Source organism: Pelecanus crispus, chromosome 2 (genome assembly GCF_030463565.1).
Source record: "Pelecanus crispus isolate bPelCri1 chromosome 2, bPelCri1.pri, whole genome shotgun sequence".
Classification (NCBI taxonomy): Eukaryota; Metazoa; Chordata; class Aves; order Pelecaniformes; family Pelecanidae; genus Pelecanus; species Pelecanus crispus.
The window spans coordinates 132,022,754-132,042,555 of NC_134644.1; the positions used below are offsets into that span (position 1 = coordinate 132,022,754).

At 40.7% G+C, this 19,802-nt stretch overlaps 1 protein-coding gene across 2 annotated transcripts in view; it reads left to right on the plus strand.

The window, feature by feature from the left end:
• Positions 1-19,802, plus strand: part of LYN (LYN proto-oncogene, Src family tyrosine kinase) — a 56,341-nt gene that overhangs the window by 19,782 nt on the left and 16,757 nt on the right. The window contains exons 2-10 of one of the 2 annotated variants that reach the window (XM_075705914.1): positions 1,519-1,655; positions 2,957-3,005; positions 3,098-3,203; positions 3,551-3,649; positions 3,759-3,862; positions 5,584-5,733; positions 7,021-7,173; positions 14,175-14,357; positions 15,265-15,341. In XM_075705914.1, coding sequence (XP_075562029.1) covers positions 1,524-1,655; positions 2,957-3,005; positions 3,098-3,203; positions 3,551-3,649; positions 3,759-3,862; positions 5,584-5,733; positions 7,021-7,173; positions 14,175-14,357; positions 15,265-15,341 — 1,053 coding nt within the window. In that variant the 5' untranslated portion in view covers positions 1,519-1,523. The remainder of the gene's footprint in view (positions 1-1,518; positions 1,656-2,956; positions 3,006-3,097; positions 3,204-3,550; positions 3,650-3,758; positions 3,863-5,583; positions 5,734-7,020; positions 7,174-14,174; positions 14,358-15,264; positions 15,342-19,802) is intronic. The other variant, XM_075705912.1, reaches the window with a different exon arrangement.

The window sequence follows — 19,802 nt, forward strand, 5'->3', positions numbered from 1 at the left end:
CACTCAGCCCATGGATAGGACAGTGCATCTGTCATTACGTGCTGCTTCCTCAACAGCAGGATGGGAGATTAAATGAAGGCGACGTGGGAAGTTGAGACCTGCCACGTGGGAGTGCTTGTGGCCTTGGTTTGTTGTTACAGTCAGTTAGGATTATGTTTATTATCAATATTGTAACAAAAGTACAAGTCTTAATATGAACCCAGACCAATCTGGCTAATTTTTTTACCTACAGGGGTAGGGTGTGTAAGGCACCATCCCATTGAAACAGTTGTGTCTGCAAGTGAACACCTCTACTACTTTAACTCTTTACTATGATGACCTTTTCTATCCTACAGATGAACGTAAAAGTGAGATGTACTATAGGGTGTTACAATCTGCTCTGGCTTCTCCAGCTGTGTTTTAGTCAGTGCTGGTTTACTTGAGCCCATATATGCGCTGAGCTCTTATTTTAGGTTTTCCGTTGTTCTTCAAAAACTGGCTTTAAAGATTAATTAGGGGGGGTGGGGGAGGAATGAGAGTGTGTGCCTGCAAGGGAAAACATGACTGTGAACCTAGCATTAGAGCACTGACCTGAAAGGAGGGAGAGAGGAAGGAAGGAGAGGTTTGAAAAGCATTCATAGTGGATTCTTTGAAGAGTAAGTATAATTACCCTCCTCTGAGGGAGGAATATAGAGATAATGTTGTATATATGCTTGCTGAAGTACTATGGAATTACATCATGGGATTAGCAGTCAGGTTCCAGTCATGTAGATGCTGTCAGCTGTATCTCACCCGATTTAGCATGGATGTGCATCCTGAGACAAGGTTTATCCTTCTAAATTGTATTGAAAAAGAAATACATGTGTGGTGATTTGCCATCACTGATGCACACATTGGCTATTTTAGACTGCTGTAGCAGGCCTGTTTGAACAAGGAGATTCATTACTGAAAGTCACAGTAGCAGCGTATCTGCCACGGAGCTGGGACTGCACAAGTCATCATGCTCATGTCAGATGGGGATTTGAATCAAACGGAGCTCCCTGCTAGACTGGCATACGCAAAATGAAGTGGGGAGATACAGGCGTTGCTAACTGAAGCTACGGTTCTCATCATTTGGACTGGAATTTTTTCCTACATCTTCCAAAGCAGCCTTTTCTCTAAAACATACAGAAATAAGTCGTCACTACAGTAATTATATTTTTCTTATATCTATTCTGAAGCTCACAGAAGTATCAGAAAGATGTAAGGGGTTTTGGGGGGGGGTAGGGGAGAAAAAATGATAAATCTGAAAATGTTGAAATGGTAAATAACTCTTTTGAAATATTTGCTTCATCTGTGAACTGAGACAAGAAGTCATTTCTTTTCTTTGCAGCAGAAAAGAGCTTTCAGCATGTGTTCCTAACCTTCAGTTGCTCTCCCCGTGAACTATTGTGTATGAAAAGGAAGCACGTTTTTGCTGCATAGCCCAGATGATTGCATGGGAAACGGCTTGGTTTATAGCATAATGTTTTTTGTTTAATACCTTTTTTATTTCAACAGGAAATATGGGATGTATAAAATCAAAAAGGAAAGACAGTCTGCATGGAGATGGGCTAGATTTGAAGAATCAACCAGTACGTAAAACTGAACGAACTATTTATGTGAGGGATCCAACGTCCAATAAACAGCAAAGGCCAGTAAGTAGATAGTCTCAGGGGAGAATTCCAGTAGCGAGATCAAAGCATGACTGGCATAACTTAAATGTCAGTCCAAAACACATGCATGAAGAAATCAAATGATCATTAGTCCACAACTGGGCTTTTAGCATGCAGTTCACCCTCAATGAATTAGTACTTAAATAAAAAATAAAAATTGGCGGTTTGTTACTTAATCACTATATGTTTGTCATAGTTTTCTGCATGAAAACAGTAATCCTTGGCAATGCTTGATCTAGATATAGCTACGTCTGTAGAAGAACGCTAGGTGACTTTAGAAAACCTGAAGTAGTTTAGAACCGTTTTCAAAAGCATCGGCATTGGGTTTTTAATAGCTATGGTCTCCAGGTGTTGGTTATTCTGTTTAAAAAGGCTGAGGTAATCATGGGCGATTCTTTACCAGCTCTAGTCAACTTTCCCTTTACTGACTGAAGGCCACTACTCGCCCTTGCACGAGGTGCGTAGGTAAGGACGGGAGGGGAGCGGAGGGTGCGGTGCTGAAGGGAGCGGCACCCTGCCGCAAGAGGAACAAGATAGCGGCAGTTCCGTGTGTGCTGCCTGGCATTAGAAAGGAAGGGTGCTGGGAAGGGGAATCCCGTCAGGTACCAAGTGGGTTTGCTGTTTTGCATATTGACTGGTACCTTTTTTCCCCACCCTCTCTACTGTGCTGAGGAAACTCTTTTTCCTGACTGCCCTTATTCAGGGGTCATGCTCTCTGCAGGTGTGAATGACACCCTTCTCTCCCCTCTCACCAGCTGACACAGTGGACTCAGCGTGCTCTCAGCCAACGTACACACATCGCAAACTACCATTATTTTTTTTTTTTAATTACTCTTTTTTTTTTTTTTTTTTCCCTTGCACAATCTTAGCAACACAACCGTGCTTGTAGTTCTTTAGCATGACAGCCACATGTTAATAAAGAACTACAAGCACGGTTGTGTTGCTAAGGTTGTTCCTGTTAAAGTGCCCTGCCTAAAGCCTTTTCAGCAGAAGTCACAAAGCTGTGAACTTCCTCCCCGCAGCTTGTGTCACACCTTCCCGAGGTCTTAGCTGCTCAATTCAAAATCTAATGGGGGCTTATATTTTTATGTTGTAATTCGCTTTTGAAGAATGCTGGGAAAAGATTGGAGCATTTCCTTTTAATTTAACATATATTTAACATTTAATTTAACATTTAATTTAACATATAAGATGATACTGAAGCAACTGAATAACATGTAATTGTAATATAAGATTGTCACAAAGATCTAAAACTGCTTAATTAAAGACATGTTTTATTCTAGGCAAATGCAGAAGCACAGCTTTTACCAGGACAAAGATTTGTCAGTGAAGGTACGTTTTCATAGGAATCTTACTGCTGTGTGCTATGCCCATGTCAGCCTGCGAAATAACGCGAACATGCCTTTGGCTTTTTACCTTTGTAGAAACAGAGGAGCATGGAGTCATTGTGGTAGCTTTGTATCCCTATGATGGCATTCATGAAGATGACTTGTCCTTCAAAAAAGGAGAAAAATTGAAAGTTATTGAGGAGTAAGTATGACAGTACTGATTGTATTGTAGTTTTTCTTTGGACTCATCTAATTCCCTGTATAATTTTTTTATATCCTACTCATAACATGAGTGTATTAATGGTAAGAGAGTTCCCTTATGTGTGAAAATATAAATGCATGTGGAGCTGTTGGTAGGAGTTGGCAGCTGCCCCTGGTAACAGTGATCAAACATTGATCCGACAGAGCCAATGGCTTCTCAGGGAGCTTGAGTTCAGGGAAAAGATTCTTCTCTCTCCAGCACGGGCAAAGCTCTCAGCACAGTAGAACCCAAATAACACTTTATAATTTTCCTTTCCTGTGAATACTACTTTTGTTTCTGTTTTTCAGGCTGGGAGAATGGTGGAAAGCAAAATCTCTCACAACAAGGAAGGAAGGTTTCATTCCCAGCAACTACGTAGCAAAAGTAAACACCTTGGAAACAGAAGAGTAAGTTCTCCCAGGCTCTAAATACTGGCAAACCTCTTCTTGACCCTGGTGGTGTATCCTTTGTAGGTGGGGGAAAGAGAGGGTCCTAACTCTTTGAAATATTTTTCAGATGGTTCTTCAAAGACATAACCCGAAAAGATGCCGAAAGACAACTCCTGGCTCCTGGAAATGGTCCTGGAGCTTTCCTTATCAGGGAAAGTGAAACATTAAAAGGTAGGCTTTGGTGTGGCTTACTTTGGTATTGGTTGCAGAGTTAAAAACATACAGTCTGTCTTCACAAAAATTGGCATCAAGTGGCGCACTGGGTTTGGAGTAGTCCTAGTGTGTCCTAGTGTGTGACTTTTCTGCAGTTCTGTAGGAGTGAGAAGGATGAGAAAATCACCAGGAAAAGAGAGAAGAGAGTTACAGGTTGACATCCAAAGTGGAGATAGGGAAAAAAATACATATGTGTGTGTGTGTGATTACGCTGACAAGAAGCAGGAATGAATGGAGAGATCTTTTCCCCTCCTAATATTTGTGATTCCTTTGCTGAAGAACACTTTTCATTATAAACAGAAGATGCTGCATTTTATAGTCTTTCACTATTGGGTCTGTATCCACTGCTACAAGTTTTAAAATGTAGTTAGTGCATATTGAGAGTTTACACTTCTGCACTGTAGTGTGATTTTTTTCTAAAAGCTTTTTGGTAAAGGTTTCTGCTGTAGACAGAACCCTTTGTACTGAAAAGCTTAGTGAAGTCTTCAGATTCTTTGGCTAGCACTTCCAGAAAAGGGTAGTAGGTTCTGCCCCAGCATCTGGACTGACAGCAGCCTGACTGGATTCTCCAGCTGGATACTCTAACACTGCATCCTCCAGAGGAAGATGCATGAATCCCTTCAGTGGATTGTAATGGGCTCAAGCTGCGCCAGGGGAGGTTTAGGTTGGAAATTAGGAAAAATTTCTTCATGGAAAGGGTGGTCAAGCATTGGAACAGGCTGCCCAGAGAGGTGGTGGAGTCACCATCCCTGGAAGTGTTCAAAAAATGGGTAGATGTGGCATTTCAGGACATGGTTTAGTCTAGTCTACCCTTGATTGGTTTAGTGTGGATTTGGTAGTGTAGGTTAATGGTTGGACTGGATGATCTTAAAGGCCTTTTCCAACCTAAACAATTCTGTGATTCTTTTTCTGGCCCTAACACTGCGGTTTCTTGATTAGGTAGTGCTCTGTAATGGGCCCATATTGCTGCTTCTGTGCTCTCAAATGAAGACAGAGATCTAAATTCAACATAGGCTGCTTGGGAGTAAGGCGAAGTACCCCCAAAATCTTTCTGTCACTGCATCTGTGTGTGGGGAGAGAAAAGGGCTTAAAAGTGGTTTCTTAGCCTTGAAAATAGACAACAAGAGTTGTATGAGTGCAAGAAACGAAGAGCTCTGTAGTTTAGGGTAGATGTTCTGCTGCCCCACCCCAGCTGAGGTTAGGCTCCCTAGGACTAAGAGATCTGCCCTCCCTCCTGTGTGCCTCAAGCCATCTCCAAGCTATCCTTTTGCTATGGCCCATGACATCCAGCTTGTTCCTTTTCCGAAACGCTGATCTCCGAATTTCAGCTTCTGCCTGAGGGGTGTGACAGCCCTGGCCTTGCTTTCCCAGCTGGTTCCACTCGAGTCAGGGGGACTTTCTGCAGAAGTGGGCGTTGGATGTAGAGCCGTCTGGATTATGGAACTCCTAGCTTTGTTGAATAAGATTGAAAAAGAAAGTGTGACTGTAAGCATTTTGGTGACCAGTTCAGGACCGCCCATTGGTTAACTTCCTCATGTTGATTGCAAAATGCTTTTTGAGGATATAAGGGAGTAAAAAGAAAAACAGACAAAAAGGTGATTTTGTTAGGCTCAACTGTATATGCGTGGACACTGTTGACTTTTGCTATCTGTTAATGACCATTCTTTCTTTATCCACAGGCAGCTATTCTCTCTCCATAAGAGACTATGATCCACAGCATGGCGATGTTATTAAGCACTACAAAATTAGGAGTCTAGACAATGGAGGATTTTACATCTCTCCAAGAATAACTTTTCCCAACATCAATGATATGATCAAACATTATCAAAGTAAGTTAAATCAGCTAGTGGATGACTTAATACAACACAGGCATTATTTCCTGTGAAGGAAAACAAATGCTTTCTTGTTTTGTTTCAAACCTTTTAATCTTTTTTTTTTTTTCCCCGCTTAAATAACCCAAGCATGCGTGTTATCACAGATAAAGTAAAACTGGTTGGAACCCAAGTAACACTGTTATCATAATCAGACCTAATGCTGCTTGCTCTATGGCATACCATTGTGAAATAAAGAATAGCTTTATAAAACACCTCATCAAAGTTATGATGCTGTGAAACTACAGTAAGAATTGACTGCACTGTAAATTAATTCTGTATTCAAAAGTAAATTTGTATTCACAATTAGCAGAAATACGTATAGACTTGTGAATGTCTTCTTGCGGTGTTGAGTGTGGAATTGTTTTTATTTTTCCTATAAAATAATTTGTTTGTTTATTTATTGTGAATGGTGTTTTGAAGGAAGTAAAAGTCTATTGACTTCAAAGAAAGAAAATTGCACCCACATAGAATGTATACATTTATTATTAAAAAAAGGGGGGGGGGGGGACTGGGGAAGGGACAAGTTTCTACCTGTGTTTTAGCTACAAAAGTGACTTTTCATTCTGCATAACCTCCTGGTGGATAGCTCCAAAATATGTGGGTTTTAGTATTGAAAGTAGGAAGACAGAGAAGATGAAAAATGTAGGACAGAAAATCACTTAGTGATTTTTCAAAGCCACGCTGAGGACTTGGCTATGAGATTTCTGTGAGTTGTTGGACATGTGTGGTAATTCTTTGGCACAGCTGGAAAACCTGAGAATTATTCTACATTTGTATTAAAGTTGTAGCTGGTCAGCATCTGGAGAAAAAAAATAATGGTGACCTACTTATGCTTGCGTACACATGTGTCTGAAACAATGCTGCAAGAAAACTTAATGACAAATTCAGAATACAGGTTCCAAGCCTGACTCCGGTGTGCATGTTCATCAACATACTGTCAGTAAGCAGATCTTACATTTTATTTAGTTGGTATGAATTGTACTAAAAAAACCTTAATAATCTGATGCTAACCAGATGTATGTGACACTATTAAATTTGTCTCTGAATACCAAGTTTCAGTTCAGAGGTGCTTAAAGTTATGTGAAAGCATCAGAAAGGTTACATTTTCATCAAACCACCTGATTATTTCTAGAATTATTTTGAGCTGGTTAGTGCACACCTGTAATTAGGTAACGTTTGTCTCAAGTTTTGAGGGACAGAAGTGTAATGAATTTTGTATTTTGTTTTTCCTTGGAAAATCAGAACAATCAGATGGCTTATGCAGAAAGTTGGAAAAAGCTTGTATTAGTCCCAAGCCTCAAAAACCATGGGATAAAGATGCATGGGAAATTCCACGGGAATCAATTAAATTAGTGAAGAAACTTGGAGCTGGTCAGTTTGGAGAAGTCTGGATGGGTAAGTTTATTCCTTTGGAAAGAGTATTTAAATATGCTGAAAGAAGTGTCATTTCAGAGCCAGTCAGAATAATAGTGGACACGAACCTGGTCGATATATGTGTAAAACAGCACAGTCAGGCCCAGAATATACCTTTTTGTGAGGAGAGAGGATTTGTGAGGCGGAAGATATCTGATATCATGGAACAAATCCTTTGGTGTTTTTTAAAGGAAAAAACAAATAGTGAGCAAACACTGTAATTTAGAAGGGGTTTTTTTGGTTGTGTTTTGTGGGGGAAGTAGAAGGTTATAGTAAGTTGTGACTTCTCAAAATCAGTGGGCATCTCAGAACTTTGTTTCAAATCAGAAAGTGGTAAAGAACCTGAAATAGAAAGAAATCATGTCATTTAGTAAATGAGGTATAGAGTTTTCGTTGTCTCTGGTAAAGAAGAGGCTGCAATATCATGCATGGGACTGCCGTACTGGGTGAAAAACGGGGACGCAATCCAAGATTATTGCCTGCCAGATTGCTGCTGAGAAAGCAGGTGACTCACACAGTAAGAAGATTAGAGATTGATCACCCCCTACCTTGAACTGTTGCGCAGGTCCCCAATAATGAAAGTGTCATAAGACATACAAGTTGTAAATGTTAATATAGACCCAGCAAAAAATGATAGTGTTAATTATTATAACCATAATTAGCTTTGTTTGCTTATAAACATCTTATTTTCTCAGCCTCAGTGACTTCCTGTGGCAAGGCGCTATGACCACGGTCTAACCACGTTCTGCAAAAATATTTAATCCTCTTGCTTTTGAAATGCTGTCTATTCAGGGATCTGAGTATTCTTTTGGTTGCCATATTGCATGTTCTGTGTGCTATTCATTACTTACATCCTTGTTACTGGTTACCATCTTATTTGAGGTAAACTATACCTTTCTCCCAAAGTCTTCATTATGGTGTTTTTTTCAGACCAGATCATTGTCTCAACCCTCCTCTGAATCTCCTTTTTGGAGGTTATATTTAAATAGTAATAAAATTGTTATTATAATAATAGAACAGTGCTGGTTTTTTCCCTCTCCTCTCCTCTCCTCTCCTCTCCTCTCCTCTCCTCTCCTCTCCTCTCCTCTCCTCTCCTCTCCTCTCCTCTCCTCTCCTCTCCTCTCCTCTCCTCTCCTCTCCTCTCCTCTCCTCTCCTCTCCTCTCCTCTCCTCTCCTCTCCTCTCCTCTCCTTCAAGATTCTATAGGCAAGGCATTTCTGAGCAACTTAAAAGCGTATCCCAAAACTTATTAGAAGCTGCAAAGCTATGAAGGGGTCTCTGATGACCCACAGGAGTGTGGCATGCTAACAGGAATGTCACTGCTTTGAAGAGATGCCCTCATTTAGAAAAGTAAAGCGCAGGGTGGTGCTGTTTGAGTGGCAAATTCCACACGCAACTACATTGTCAATCAGAAAGCTCTAATCCAGTCATAGGTGCAATCTTTTAATATAAATCGTGTAAAAAATGCAAGCAATAATATATATATTTATAATATAATATAGCCAAATTCAGCCTTTTATCTGCCTTCACAAGAAAAGGCTTAAGAAACCCTCTAGCTATGATATACATGAGTGACAATTTACACACTAGTTAAGACAAGCGTCAGCCATTGTGCAGGTTTTTTTGTGCTTAATAAACCAGGGCAAGAAATGTTTAACAGACACTGAAATGCTATGAAAGACTTTGTGGCAGAAGGTAATCACCTGCTTGAAAATGTAGAACATTTTGGGAAGTGACTACTTCTGCACATACGCACACAAAGGCATAAAACTTTAAAAGGGTGTTTCTGGTTCAAGATGTTTCCTCTTGTTTGTGTCATTACTTTAACATCTAAATTGGGCCTAACCCCTGCATCTGAATTGCTGCACTGTGAGAAAAATTAATGTACTGTAAAGTCAATCGCTGTGTTTCCTCTTCTCTGCTTCCTTTCTTGAAGCGAGAGAAGCTGATTTGCATGGCACAGGTCCTCTCGAATCAGGAGCGTGGTTAATCTTAGAACCAAGGAATTTCGAGCTGGAAAAGACCTATTAGGTCACCTGTGTGGTGCAGGGTATCAACAAACACTCTGTATTGTAATGATCAACCAGGGACATCAGGAGTTATGTAGAGGTACTGAGAAATAACCTAGTTGTTACGCTCTCCGCATTACAGAGCTAGTTGTTGCGCTCTCTCCCCATGTAGAGCAAAATTATTTTTCAGTCATAGTGTGAATTAGAGAGAAATATTGTTCCATGGTTTAATAACTGGATAAATTTCTTATTGATAAAGGGTGCTTAGAATTGTGGTTTCAGAGGGGGAACAGTGCCCCATTCAGAGAAACTGGGCTCCCCAACAGAGAGAGATGCGGAGCTACTGGAGAGAGTCCAGCAAGGGGCCACAGAGGTGCCTGAAGGACTGGAGCATCTCTCCTGTGAGGAAAGGCTGAGAGAGCTGGGACCGATCAGCCTGGAGAAGAGAAGGCTCGGGGTGATCTCATCAATGTATGTAAATACCTGCAGGGAGGGTGCAAAGAGGACGGAGCCAGGCTCTTTTCGGCAGTGCCCAGTGACAAGCCCGGAGGCAAAAAGCACAAACTGAAACACAGGAGGTTCCCTCTGAACATGAGGAAACACTTTTTCACTGTGTGAGTGACCGAGCACTGGCACAGGTTGCCCAGGGAGGTTGTGAAGTCTCCATCCTTGGAGATAATTCAAAATCCAACTGGACACAGTCCTGGACAACCAGCTCTAGGTGGCCCTGCTTGATCAGGGAGATTGGACCAGCTGCCCTCCAGAGGTCCCATCCAACCTCAACCTTTCTGTGATTCTGTGATATATGGGAAGATAGAGATAATGTTGTTACTGCAATGTGAAGATATGCCAGCGTGTCTTTTATAGTCTTTTCTTTTTAATTTGTCCATAAGTACTCTTTGGGCTTCCAAGTGACGTCTTCCTCTTGCACATTTGGGAGGGAGTTAGCTTATGTTACGGAAGGACTAAGAACACCCTAGGAACCTAGCAGACCCCCATATCCCCCAAGCACTCAGCTGTGCTCCTGTGTGACCTGTGCAGAGAATCTTTGTCACTTCTGGAGTGGGCAGGTGAATACCCTCCAACTCTGAAAAGTTTCTTTAATGCAGAGAAAACTTGCTATAAAGGACCACGAATTTCCCAGTTTTGTCTATTACTGCAAGCACATTCAATGTCGTTCTTCATTACAGCTATGTGTAATTTTATACATTTTATAAAGACTTGCTGGTTTTAGGCTACCAAGTTAGTGTTTGTGTGTGTGTTTTGGGCATCAGCTGTGCTGACATCATAGATGAAAACAGCATGGCAGAGTTGTGTTTAAATTTTATGCACCGTGGCTAGAAAGCTGCAGCCTATGCTTTCTGCCTTCACATTTCATGGGCTGTATGGAGATGAGCTAGAGATGGAGCTACTGTTGCATTCCTCTGCTCTTCAGCTGAGTGATGGCTGTAGTTGGTGACGGAGGAGTGATGTGCTGACATGCAACAGTCTGCAGAGAAGCTGCTGTTCCTCAGTACCTCCTGCAGTCCTAATGGCCTGAGACATTATCTGGCTTGTAACAGTGTCATACCTCTGTAGCTCAAACAAGTTGTTCCCAGTATAACCTTGCAGGGAATTACTGTGAAAGCAGAGGAATGAGGAAGCTGCATCTTGTAGGCTTGTTCACAAAGTTGTTCATCTTCAGTCCTGGAGATCTGGTCAGAAATGGTAGGCTCAAGCTCATTATTGTCTGCTATAAATTAATATCGCAGCTTGGCCTGATTAAGCCCATGCAAGAATCTGGGGGCAACCTGGCTGTCCAAGATACTAGTCTGTCAAAATAATCATAATCAACTCCAGAATAAATACCTGAGATACTAACAATTTTTGGAGGATTCTATTCTAACATGTAGAGAAGAACATGGCGCTCTGTGTAAAACATCATCACACTCCTCAGACTTGTGTACTATTGCTTGCATCACATTTATTTTTTAACAGAAGTCTAAACTGCAGAGAGACTTGCTTCCTGCCGTGGTATGAAAGGTTTTTTTGACCATGGAGTTCAGTGCATCTGGGCAGCTTCTTTAGCGATGTGATTGCAAGAGCAGGGTCTATGTTTTATGCATTTTTGTTCCTAGTGTGCACTGATATGATGTGAACCATAATGCTCTGTATTATTAATAATCCATGAAGACAATTCTCAAGCAGGGCTAAGAGAAAAGTCAACAAGCCAAATGGAGCCATTATAGTTTATTTTATTAATGAGACACATTTTGCTTGCATCTCAGGTGTAAAAGATTCTCTTATTTTGTAACCCCCAAATTAGAATATAAGTAATACATGTTTTGGATGTGTATTTTCTTATGCAGCTGTTTGAAAAATCTGAGTAAATCATGCCTCAGAAATACTGTTATTAAAATAAAAGGCATCTAAAATGAACCAAGAAAACTTTCTGGTACATCTCATCAGTATCAGAAATGGATTTTTACAGTATATACATGAGCTGAGTGTTAGTTAGAATCATAGAATCATAGAATCGTTTAGGTTGCAAAGAATCCGAATTTTATGTCAGCTCTTCTAGAGGTAAGCAAGAATTTCATTGCTTACCTATCTTTTTGAATTCATGTTTAGGCAGCAAACTGACCATATGTCCATTCATATCATATGGCAAGGAATACCATGGCACAGCAAGTGCTGGGCTTACACCTGGAGCCAGGTTCAGTTCAGCCACGGCAGATGCTAGCGAAGGGTTCAGAGCTGCAGGTACTGTACGCAGCAGGGGTGATGCAGTGCTGTAGCCACCCCTTCCCACAGCTCCCTGTGCGTCACTGGAATCCTTCTGTGATGCAGACTGAACATCAAATTTTCTGTCACCAGCTGAAGCGCTTTGAGGTCCCCAGTTTTCCCTCCGCCTGCACCAAGGCTGCAGGTTCTTACCTGTACAGTAAGAGTGTGCCTGCAAAGCAGACGATCTTTTTGGAAACTACCACAGGCGTTCTCACAGTAACAATAAGTGACCTGACATGAGGACTAGGGCTTTGTTAAACTGGGGTGGTACAGACTCATACTAAAAAGATGCTGCCTGCTCCAGGTCTGACGTGGTCTCAGCCCAAATCAAGCTAACGCTCGTTTTGCTGATAATGGGTGGGTGAGAGAGGTGATAAATTCCAGTTTTGCCAAACTGTCGATGCACGCTGTTGTGCGTGCTCATAGAGTGCATGACCACCTTTCCTCATTGTTTTGGTGTCCCATCCCTCCCAATACCTGATGAAATAAATGAATGTGAGAGAGATCAGGATCAATTATCTCTAGTGCTCTCCTCAGCTAATTTGCTTTGTGTGTTACTAGCAGAGGGTCAGGGTAGACCATTTTCTTGCAGAAAACATCAGTATGGCTGAGGTGGTGTAGTACCATAAACCCTAGTTTGATGGATCTCCTCAGTGAATGTAAAATACTGTTACATCGTTAATGTTAAGTGTGTTGGTCACAATTGCTTCACAGAAATAATGATATTAATTAGTATGTTCAGTAGAGTATTCAACAAATTGGGAATGGAACCAGTGCTGTGCTTTAGGGTATGGGGTAGAATAGTAGAAATGATGCAAATAAGCTTTCTGCTTCTTAAGCAGAAAGAAATATATTTAAGATGTTTTTCTGATAGATATAAATTGTATACCTGAGCTTTAACAGCAGATTTGACCTGTAGTTGTCATTTCATATTATTAGATCATTTAGAGGCATATCTTTGTTATGCTTTGACCTGACCGTGTCTGGAAAAATAGTTTTAATAATCATGCAGGTGAATATTTTGTGATAGAGATAGTGGCTTTTCTCAGGTTGTGATCCTTCTTTAAAAAAAAGGTGATAGAAGATGCAGTGGTTAGAGCAATCTCTTAAGATCTGGAAATTTGTTCCTTGCTTTGCCACTGATTTCTTACGTTAGGATGATAAATAGTATAAGGAAATGGTGGACTCTAATTTAGAGGTGTATCCATTGTGGTAATACTGTCTGGATCATTGCTGAATAAGGAAATGAGGCTATCTCATTGAGTCTTGAAAGTTTTACCTCTTCTGAGAAATATTTTTGCAATGTTGAAATGGGTATGGTGGGGGACAAGAGTTGCATTTATATCCCTCTCTCTCTTCCCTTTTATTTCTTATATTTCTTGTATTTTTCAAATTAAATGATTTCACAAGATAAACTTTAGGATCAGTGCTTGCTACTCTATTTTTTAAATGTTATTTTAACATTTATTTTATATTTGGAAAACATTAAAGCAGAAAACAATTCACTGCTTTTCTCTTTAGTCATACTTGCTTTTTATAGAATTAGAATATTACAGTAGAAGATTTGATAAACAGAGAAATGCCACTGCCACAGTCTCCTCCGCTCTTGGCATGGGCTATGTGATAAGAAGTTATCATATTTTAAATCTTGCTGTGAATGCTGGAGGATTGCAGTCCTGGCAGCGTATCTTTGTTGGTCATGAGAATCCTCATTTGATTGCACTTTCCTGTAATGCTCCATTTTGAGCACTGAGGGTTACAGAAAGGATTATAAGCATGAGACTGGCATGCATAAAATGGTTATAATCATGGTATTTAAAGATGGTCCAGGATCTTGCAAGCAGTCCGTGGACCCTATTAGATTCTGAGACAATTTATGTGGACATTGATTAAAACATCTCTTGACTGTTTGAATATTTTATGGGCTACTTGTAAATGAAAACTTGGTATGAAGTAAGATGATTTGCTTGCTTTATTTTTTTTTTTTCAGATAACTGATTTCTAAACATAGAGAATGGATTATTTTTCGCTGCAATGTCATATCAGTTGCAAAACAAAAAGGAATTCTAATGTAAATATTTGTGCTACATCTGGCACTTGCTCTCAGGCTCTTAGCTATTACTGGAATCCAACCTCACCGGCTTTACAAATTCCTACTAGTCAGGGCGCAGAGTGACTTCAAGTGCACTGACTGTATTCTCTCCTTTAGGTTATTATCATAACAGTACTAAAGTGGCCGTGAAGACTCTGAAACCTGGAACAATGTCTGTGCAAGCCTTTCTGGAGGAAGCTAACCTCATGAAAACACTTCAGCATGATAAGCTCGTTAGGCTTTATGCTGTAGTAACGAAAGAAGAACCTATTTATATTATAACAGAATTCATGGCTAAAGGTGAGAATAACATTGGATCTGTAAGCAATGTTTTAGTAAACTCTTTGGCTTCTCATAAATCAGTCCCCTTTCTTTAAAAATAAATGAATAAAAAAAAGGAAAACTTGGGGTTTTAGCATTATTCTTTTGAATGCTATGGTATAAAGTGAAGGAGCACCTATCCTAGAGGAGGATTGAGGCTTTAATTTTATGATTCATTGCTGCATTTGTGAAATAAACTATTTTACAGTTTTCATAAATGTAGCATTTTTAATTGTTTCAGATGCAGAGCATAACCCCCAAAACAGCTCTCATTCCTTTGGGCTCTGTACCTAACTTTTGTGTCTGGTTAAAAACAAAACAAACCTTAGAAATTGCCTTATGTGGCCCTTGAATTGATAAATACATGTGTAATTCGGTGAGTGATGAGTGGTCCTGCAAGCATGGCTGCACTACTAGAAAAGGACAGCCTTTATTGGAGCATTACTACACAAAATAAGTGAGGTTTCCTTCTCAAATTGTCTCGGGTGGTAGTTTTTCTTCTTTTGTTCTATTTTCAAGCAATTCTGGTGCTAACTTCATATACAAGTGTTGAGCCACTTATTCCTTATGACTTGGAAAGGATTGATATGTGTGATTCTCCTAGGCAGCTTTCCTGATAGTCCGTAGACTAGGGTACTTACCAAACTCAACACCAATGAACTAACATATGGTCTGATGGGAGTTTTCTACACCCAGGAATGGATGCCTGACACGCTGACTTGGATGTTACTGTTGTTAAATGATGTAAAGAGACTGCTTTACTGTAGTTGAAAACACATCACAGCACTTCACTGCAAAAATTTTGTGATCCAGAAAATTGGGGACCTAGCATGACCTTTATTTTGGTAATAAGCTGCACTGACTTAATCTATCTCTGTTGTGACAGGAAGTTTGCTGGATTTTCTGAAGAGTGATGAAGGAAGTAAATTGTTGCTTCCAAAGCTAATCGACTTCTCTGCTCAGGTAAATTTTAAGAAATATGCTAAAAATTAATGGGGCTTATTTCTCTATGAGTCTGAAACTCACGCTGGGCAATTTTATCCTAACTTTTTTTTGCATTAAAAAGAATTTAATTTTCAAATAAGTTTTGGCCTGAGTAAATAAGGTTACTTGAAAGGTGGGAATAGATAAAAGAGGTTTCAAAGGGAATATGTGAACTTAGGCTTAACTCTTAGATACTGCTGGTGACCTGCTTACATGGCAGTGGTAAGCAGCCGCTTTCCTTTGTGGAAAGGCTGTTTTCAATTCGAGCAGCTGTGAGTTGAAAATGTAAGTACAAGTCTGTGAGTTTATGCTTATGAGACTCCTTCAGTGTTAATAAATGCATCGCTTTTACTTCTTAAGTTAGGTCAATTGGTCATACTTCTCTTAACCTTGAGGGACTATTGTTGGTTTCAAATTCTTATGTAAATTACTGTGAAATAAATGAAATCTAATCAAATGATTCAGGTACTAGTATCTGATTTATGAACCGAGATGATTGTTTCAAAATATACAAGTTATCCCATGTCATAAATGAAATCTGTAGAGAGAGATCCCAGAGTGATTTGTGTGTCAAAGCCTGGATCAAATGTGCCTGGAGCCCTGTGTTTTGCCTTGGACAGTTGCCAGCAGTTGTCCAGGAAGGCATATAAGAAAATAGAGTAAGAATTGTGCTTTTGCAAGTTGTAGTTCCTGTTACTAATAGGTAATGAAGACATTTCTGGTAGGTTATTGTTTCACCAATCTTTTTGTGGTTTTATTATGCATTAGAGTTTACAGGCTGTTGTACCCTATTACACTAACTTGTCACAACTCATGAGGAAAGATGAGAAAACTTTAAAAAGACATAATGAAACATTAGGGATTTATAAAAAAAATTCACTATAAGAATATTATATAATTGTTTTATATAACTACTGCTATATAAATAAATATAAGATTAGATATTAGGAAATGTTTCTTTACTGAGAGGGTGGTCAAACACTGGAGCAGGCTTCCTGAAGAGGTGGTCGATGCCCCAAGCCTGGCAGTGTTTAAGAGGCATTTGGACAATGCCCTTAACAGCAAGCTTTAACTTTTGGTTAAAGTGGCCTGAAGTGGTCAAGCAGTTGGACTAGATGATCATTGGAGGTCCTTTCCAACTGGAACTGTTCTATTCTATGGTACATTATAGATCACATACTGTTATATAGATGTTCAATATATCAAATATAGATTTTTTTATTTAACATAGATTCAATGCAGGAGCCAAAATGCTATAATTGTTGGTTCAGTGTAGATACAGACTTTCTAAGTTTTCAGAACAATTTGGGTAACTAGTCCTTGTGAATTTAGTGGGGCAAAGGCTTTGTAGATGTGGAAAACCTGCTGGATCCCAGGTCATGGTCTGGACAGATGAGTAACAGTGGGCAGAAAAAAAAAAATGTAGCTTTGAAAATAGTGTGTAAAATTCAAAGGAGAGAAGAACATCTGTGAGCAGTGATATGAAAGGAGACCCAGGATGTGGAGAGGAAAAGCATATGTGGTTTTATAGCAGATCTTTTTACTGGAGTTAGGGATTTTGTGTTCATTTTAAATTAATATTGTGTTTTCAGAAATTTAAGGCTTAAAAAGCTTAATGAACTAGAGAGCAACTCTAACTGTGTACAACTTAGGTAAATGACTTCCAAGATGACAGGGGTCAGCGATTGCCATTTACCAAGCTTTGAAGGTCAGGTCACTTGAAATGGACATCGCTTGTCACACGGATCTGACAGCAACCTCTCAGAGCCAGTTCCTGCACTTGGCCTCAGAGGGCAGGACCTTGTGCAGCACAGGTGATATGAGAAGTCCCTCTCTTCGCGTAAGATGTAGACTATCAACAGAAATTCCTGAGAGCGAGCCATGCATTGGGTTCCAGAGTGATCTTAAAGCTATGTTCAGGAAGGCCTCTCTGAGGATTTCTAGCTGCAGCCCAAACAAAACTTTCATAGAATCATAAATCTATTCTTCTTTAGTTTAAATCCATTATTCCTTGTTCTGTCACAACAGGCCTTGCTAAAAAGAAAATGGGCAAGAAGAGGTTCCACTTAGTATTTTGCCTTTTTATCCAGAGGAATGGCCTTTGCCACCTTACAATGGCCTTGTTGGTTAAGGAGGAACTGGGAACAGGAGAAAAGGAGGGGATGATGTGGTCTCTGTGACTATCAGATAGCTGAAAAGTATAGTGCAGGTAGCTGAACATGAACCTCCAGCTGAAGCCCATTTTCCAAGTGGTGTTGCAGAGCGCTGTGGGTTGGTGTTTCTATTGCCAGACTGCTGTTAGCGCTCCACTCACTGACTTTGTAATGCCTTTGCCTTGAACAGTCTTGAAAGAAATCGGCATTTGCAAGGGGTGAAACGTTCTGATTTTGCAAAAAGAAAAGTAAGGACTGCTCCCCCAGGAGCACCTTTTAAAAAGATAGCATTTTTCAAGTGATTAATCAAATATACACCTACTCTACTATACTGATTTTGCTGTTTTGTTTGCTTAACATCTACACTCACTGATTGCCATTTTTGACAGTAACAGCTGAGTACTGGGGACAGACTTTTCAGCAGGGCCTGTAGAGATAGGACAAGTGGTAATGGTTTTAAACTAAAAGAGGGTAGATTCAGACTAGATATAAGGAAGAAATATTTTACGATGAGGGTGGTGAAGCACTGGAACAGGTTGCCCAGAGAGGTAGTGGAGGCCCCATCCCTGGCAACATTCAAGGCCAGGTTGGACGGGGCTCTGAGCACCCTGATCTGGTTAAAGCTGTCCCTGCTCACTGCAGGGGGGTTGGGCTAGATGGCCTCTAAAGGTCCCTTCCAACCCAAAGCATTCTGTGATTCTGTGATTCTACTTAGTTACACCTACATCTAGTGACTGCTTCAGTGTACAGCTGTGGATTCGGGATTTTTATGGGTTTTTTTTGCTGTACTAACAATCACAATTTATGAAATTGGGCTCATAGAAAACACGGCAAGAAAATGCTTGCTAGGAAGCTGGTCCAGCTCAGTTTCTAAAGCAATCTGCCTTCTGAAAGAGCTTTTTCTCTTTTGTGTTTTAATTAGTGCGTATGAGCAGGGGCTGGGGAAATCTAGTGTTAGCTATGCCCTGGCAAAGATGATTTTGGCCACTAGAGATGAATGCTAGAAGTCTTGGAAAGCAGTGTGTTTTAAAGGAAGCCGAGTTTTGCAAATGTATCTTCAAGCACATACTACCTGCTTTAGTACAGAGCAGAGCTTTGGCATCTCCCGTAGAAGTCAGCAGAACTGTCAGTATGTCAGACATGCCAGAAACATACAGGAATACAGAGAAATCAAAATCTGAGCCCGTTTCCCTGCCTGCATGACCACTGCTGGGGCGTGAGTCAGCAGCATGGCAACCTCATGGGCTGGTCTTGCAGCTGCCGCACATCTGGCAGGCATTAGCTGACACGGTTGACAAGCATTCTCCTTCCTGGGGCTACTGCCCGTCCGCTCAGCCAGTGGGCTCAGGGAACCCAAAGGCGCTGTCGGTTCCCAGTTACGAGTTGGAGGGTAAGCAAATTTCATGGCTATACTGCCAGATCTTGCTAATGCAGCAGGCCAAGACAGTCCGCGTGGACATAGAATCATAGAATCGTTTAGGTTGGAAAAGACCTTTAAGATCATCCAGTCCAACCATTAACCTACACTACCAAGTCTACTCTAAGCCAATCAAGGGTAGACTAGACTAAACCATGTCCCCAAGTGCCACATCTACCCGCTTTTTGAACACTTCCAGGGATGGTGATTCCGCCACCTCTCTGGGCAGCCTGTTCCAATGCTTGACCACCCTTTCCGTAAAGAAATTTTTCCTAATTTCCAACCTAAACCTCCCCTGGCGCAGCTTAAGCCCATTTCCTCTCGTCCTATCGCTAACTACATGGGAGAAGAGACCAACACCCACCTCACTACAACCTCCTTTCAGGTAGTTGTAGAGAGCGATAAGGTCTCCCCTCAGCCTCCTCTTCTCCAGGCTAAACAACCCCAGTTCCCTCAGCCGCTCCTCATAAGGCCTGTGCTCCAGACCCTTCACCAGCCTTGTTGCCCTTCTCTGAACACGCTCCAGCACCTCAATGTCTTTCTTGTATTGAGGGGCCCAAAATTGCCCATATTCCCCTTGGTCATTTACAGGCAACAGTCTAGCTCCTTCAGCACTAAAGTGCTGGCAAACTCTGGATTTTACTAGTTGGTTTTCATCTTGCCCCAGGGGTAATTTACCCAAAGAGCTCCTGATTCTTTTTTTCACAGTTCTTGAAATCATACTTGCTTCTGTTTGATGAGACCTGCTGGAAATGTATGATGCAAATTCAGTGAACCTTTTGCATGTGCAAACTCTTCCTGCTTCTTACGCAAATCCTTTATCTACCGTGTAGTGCACACATGCGTGGTGGCTGTGGCTAGAAAATTGTA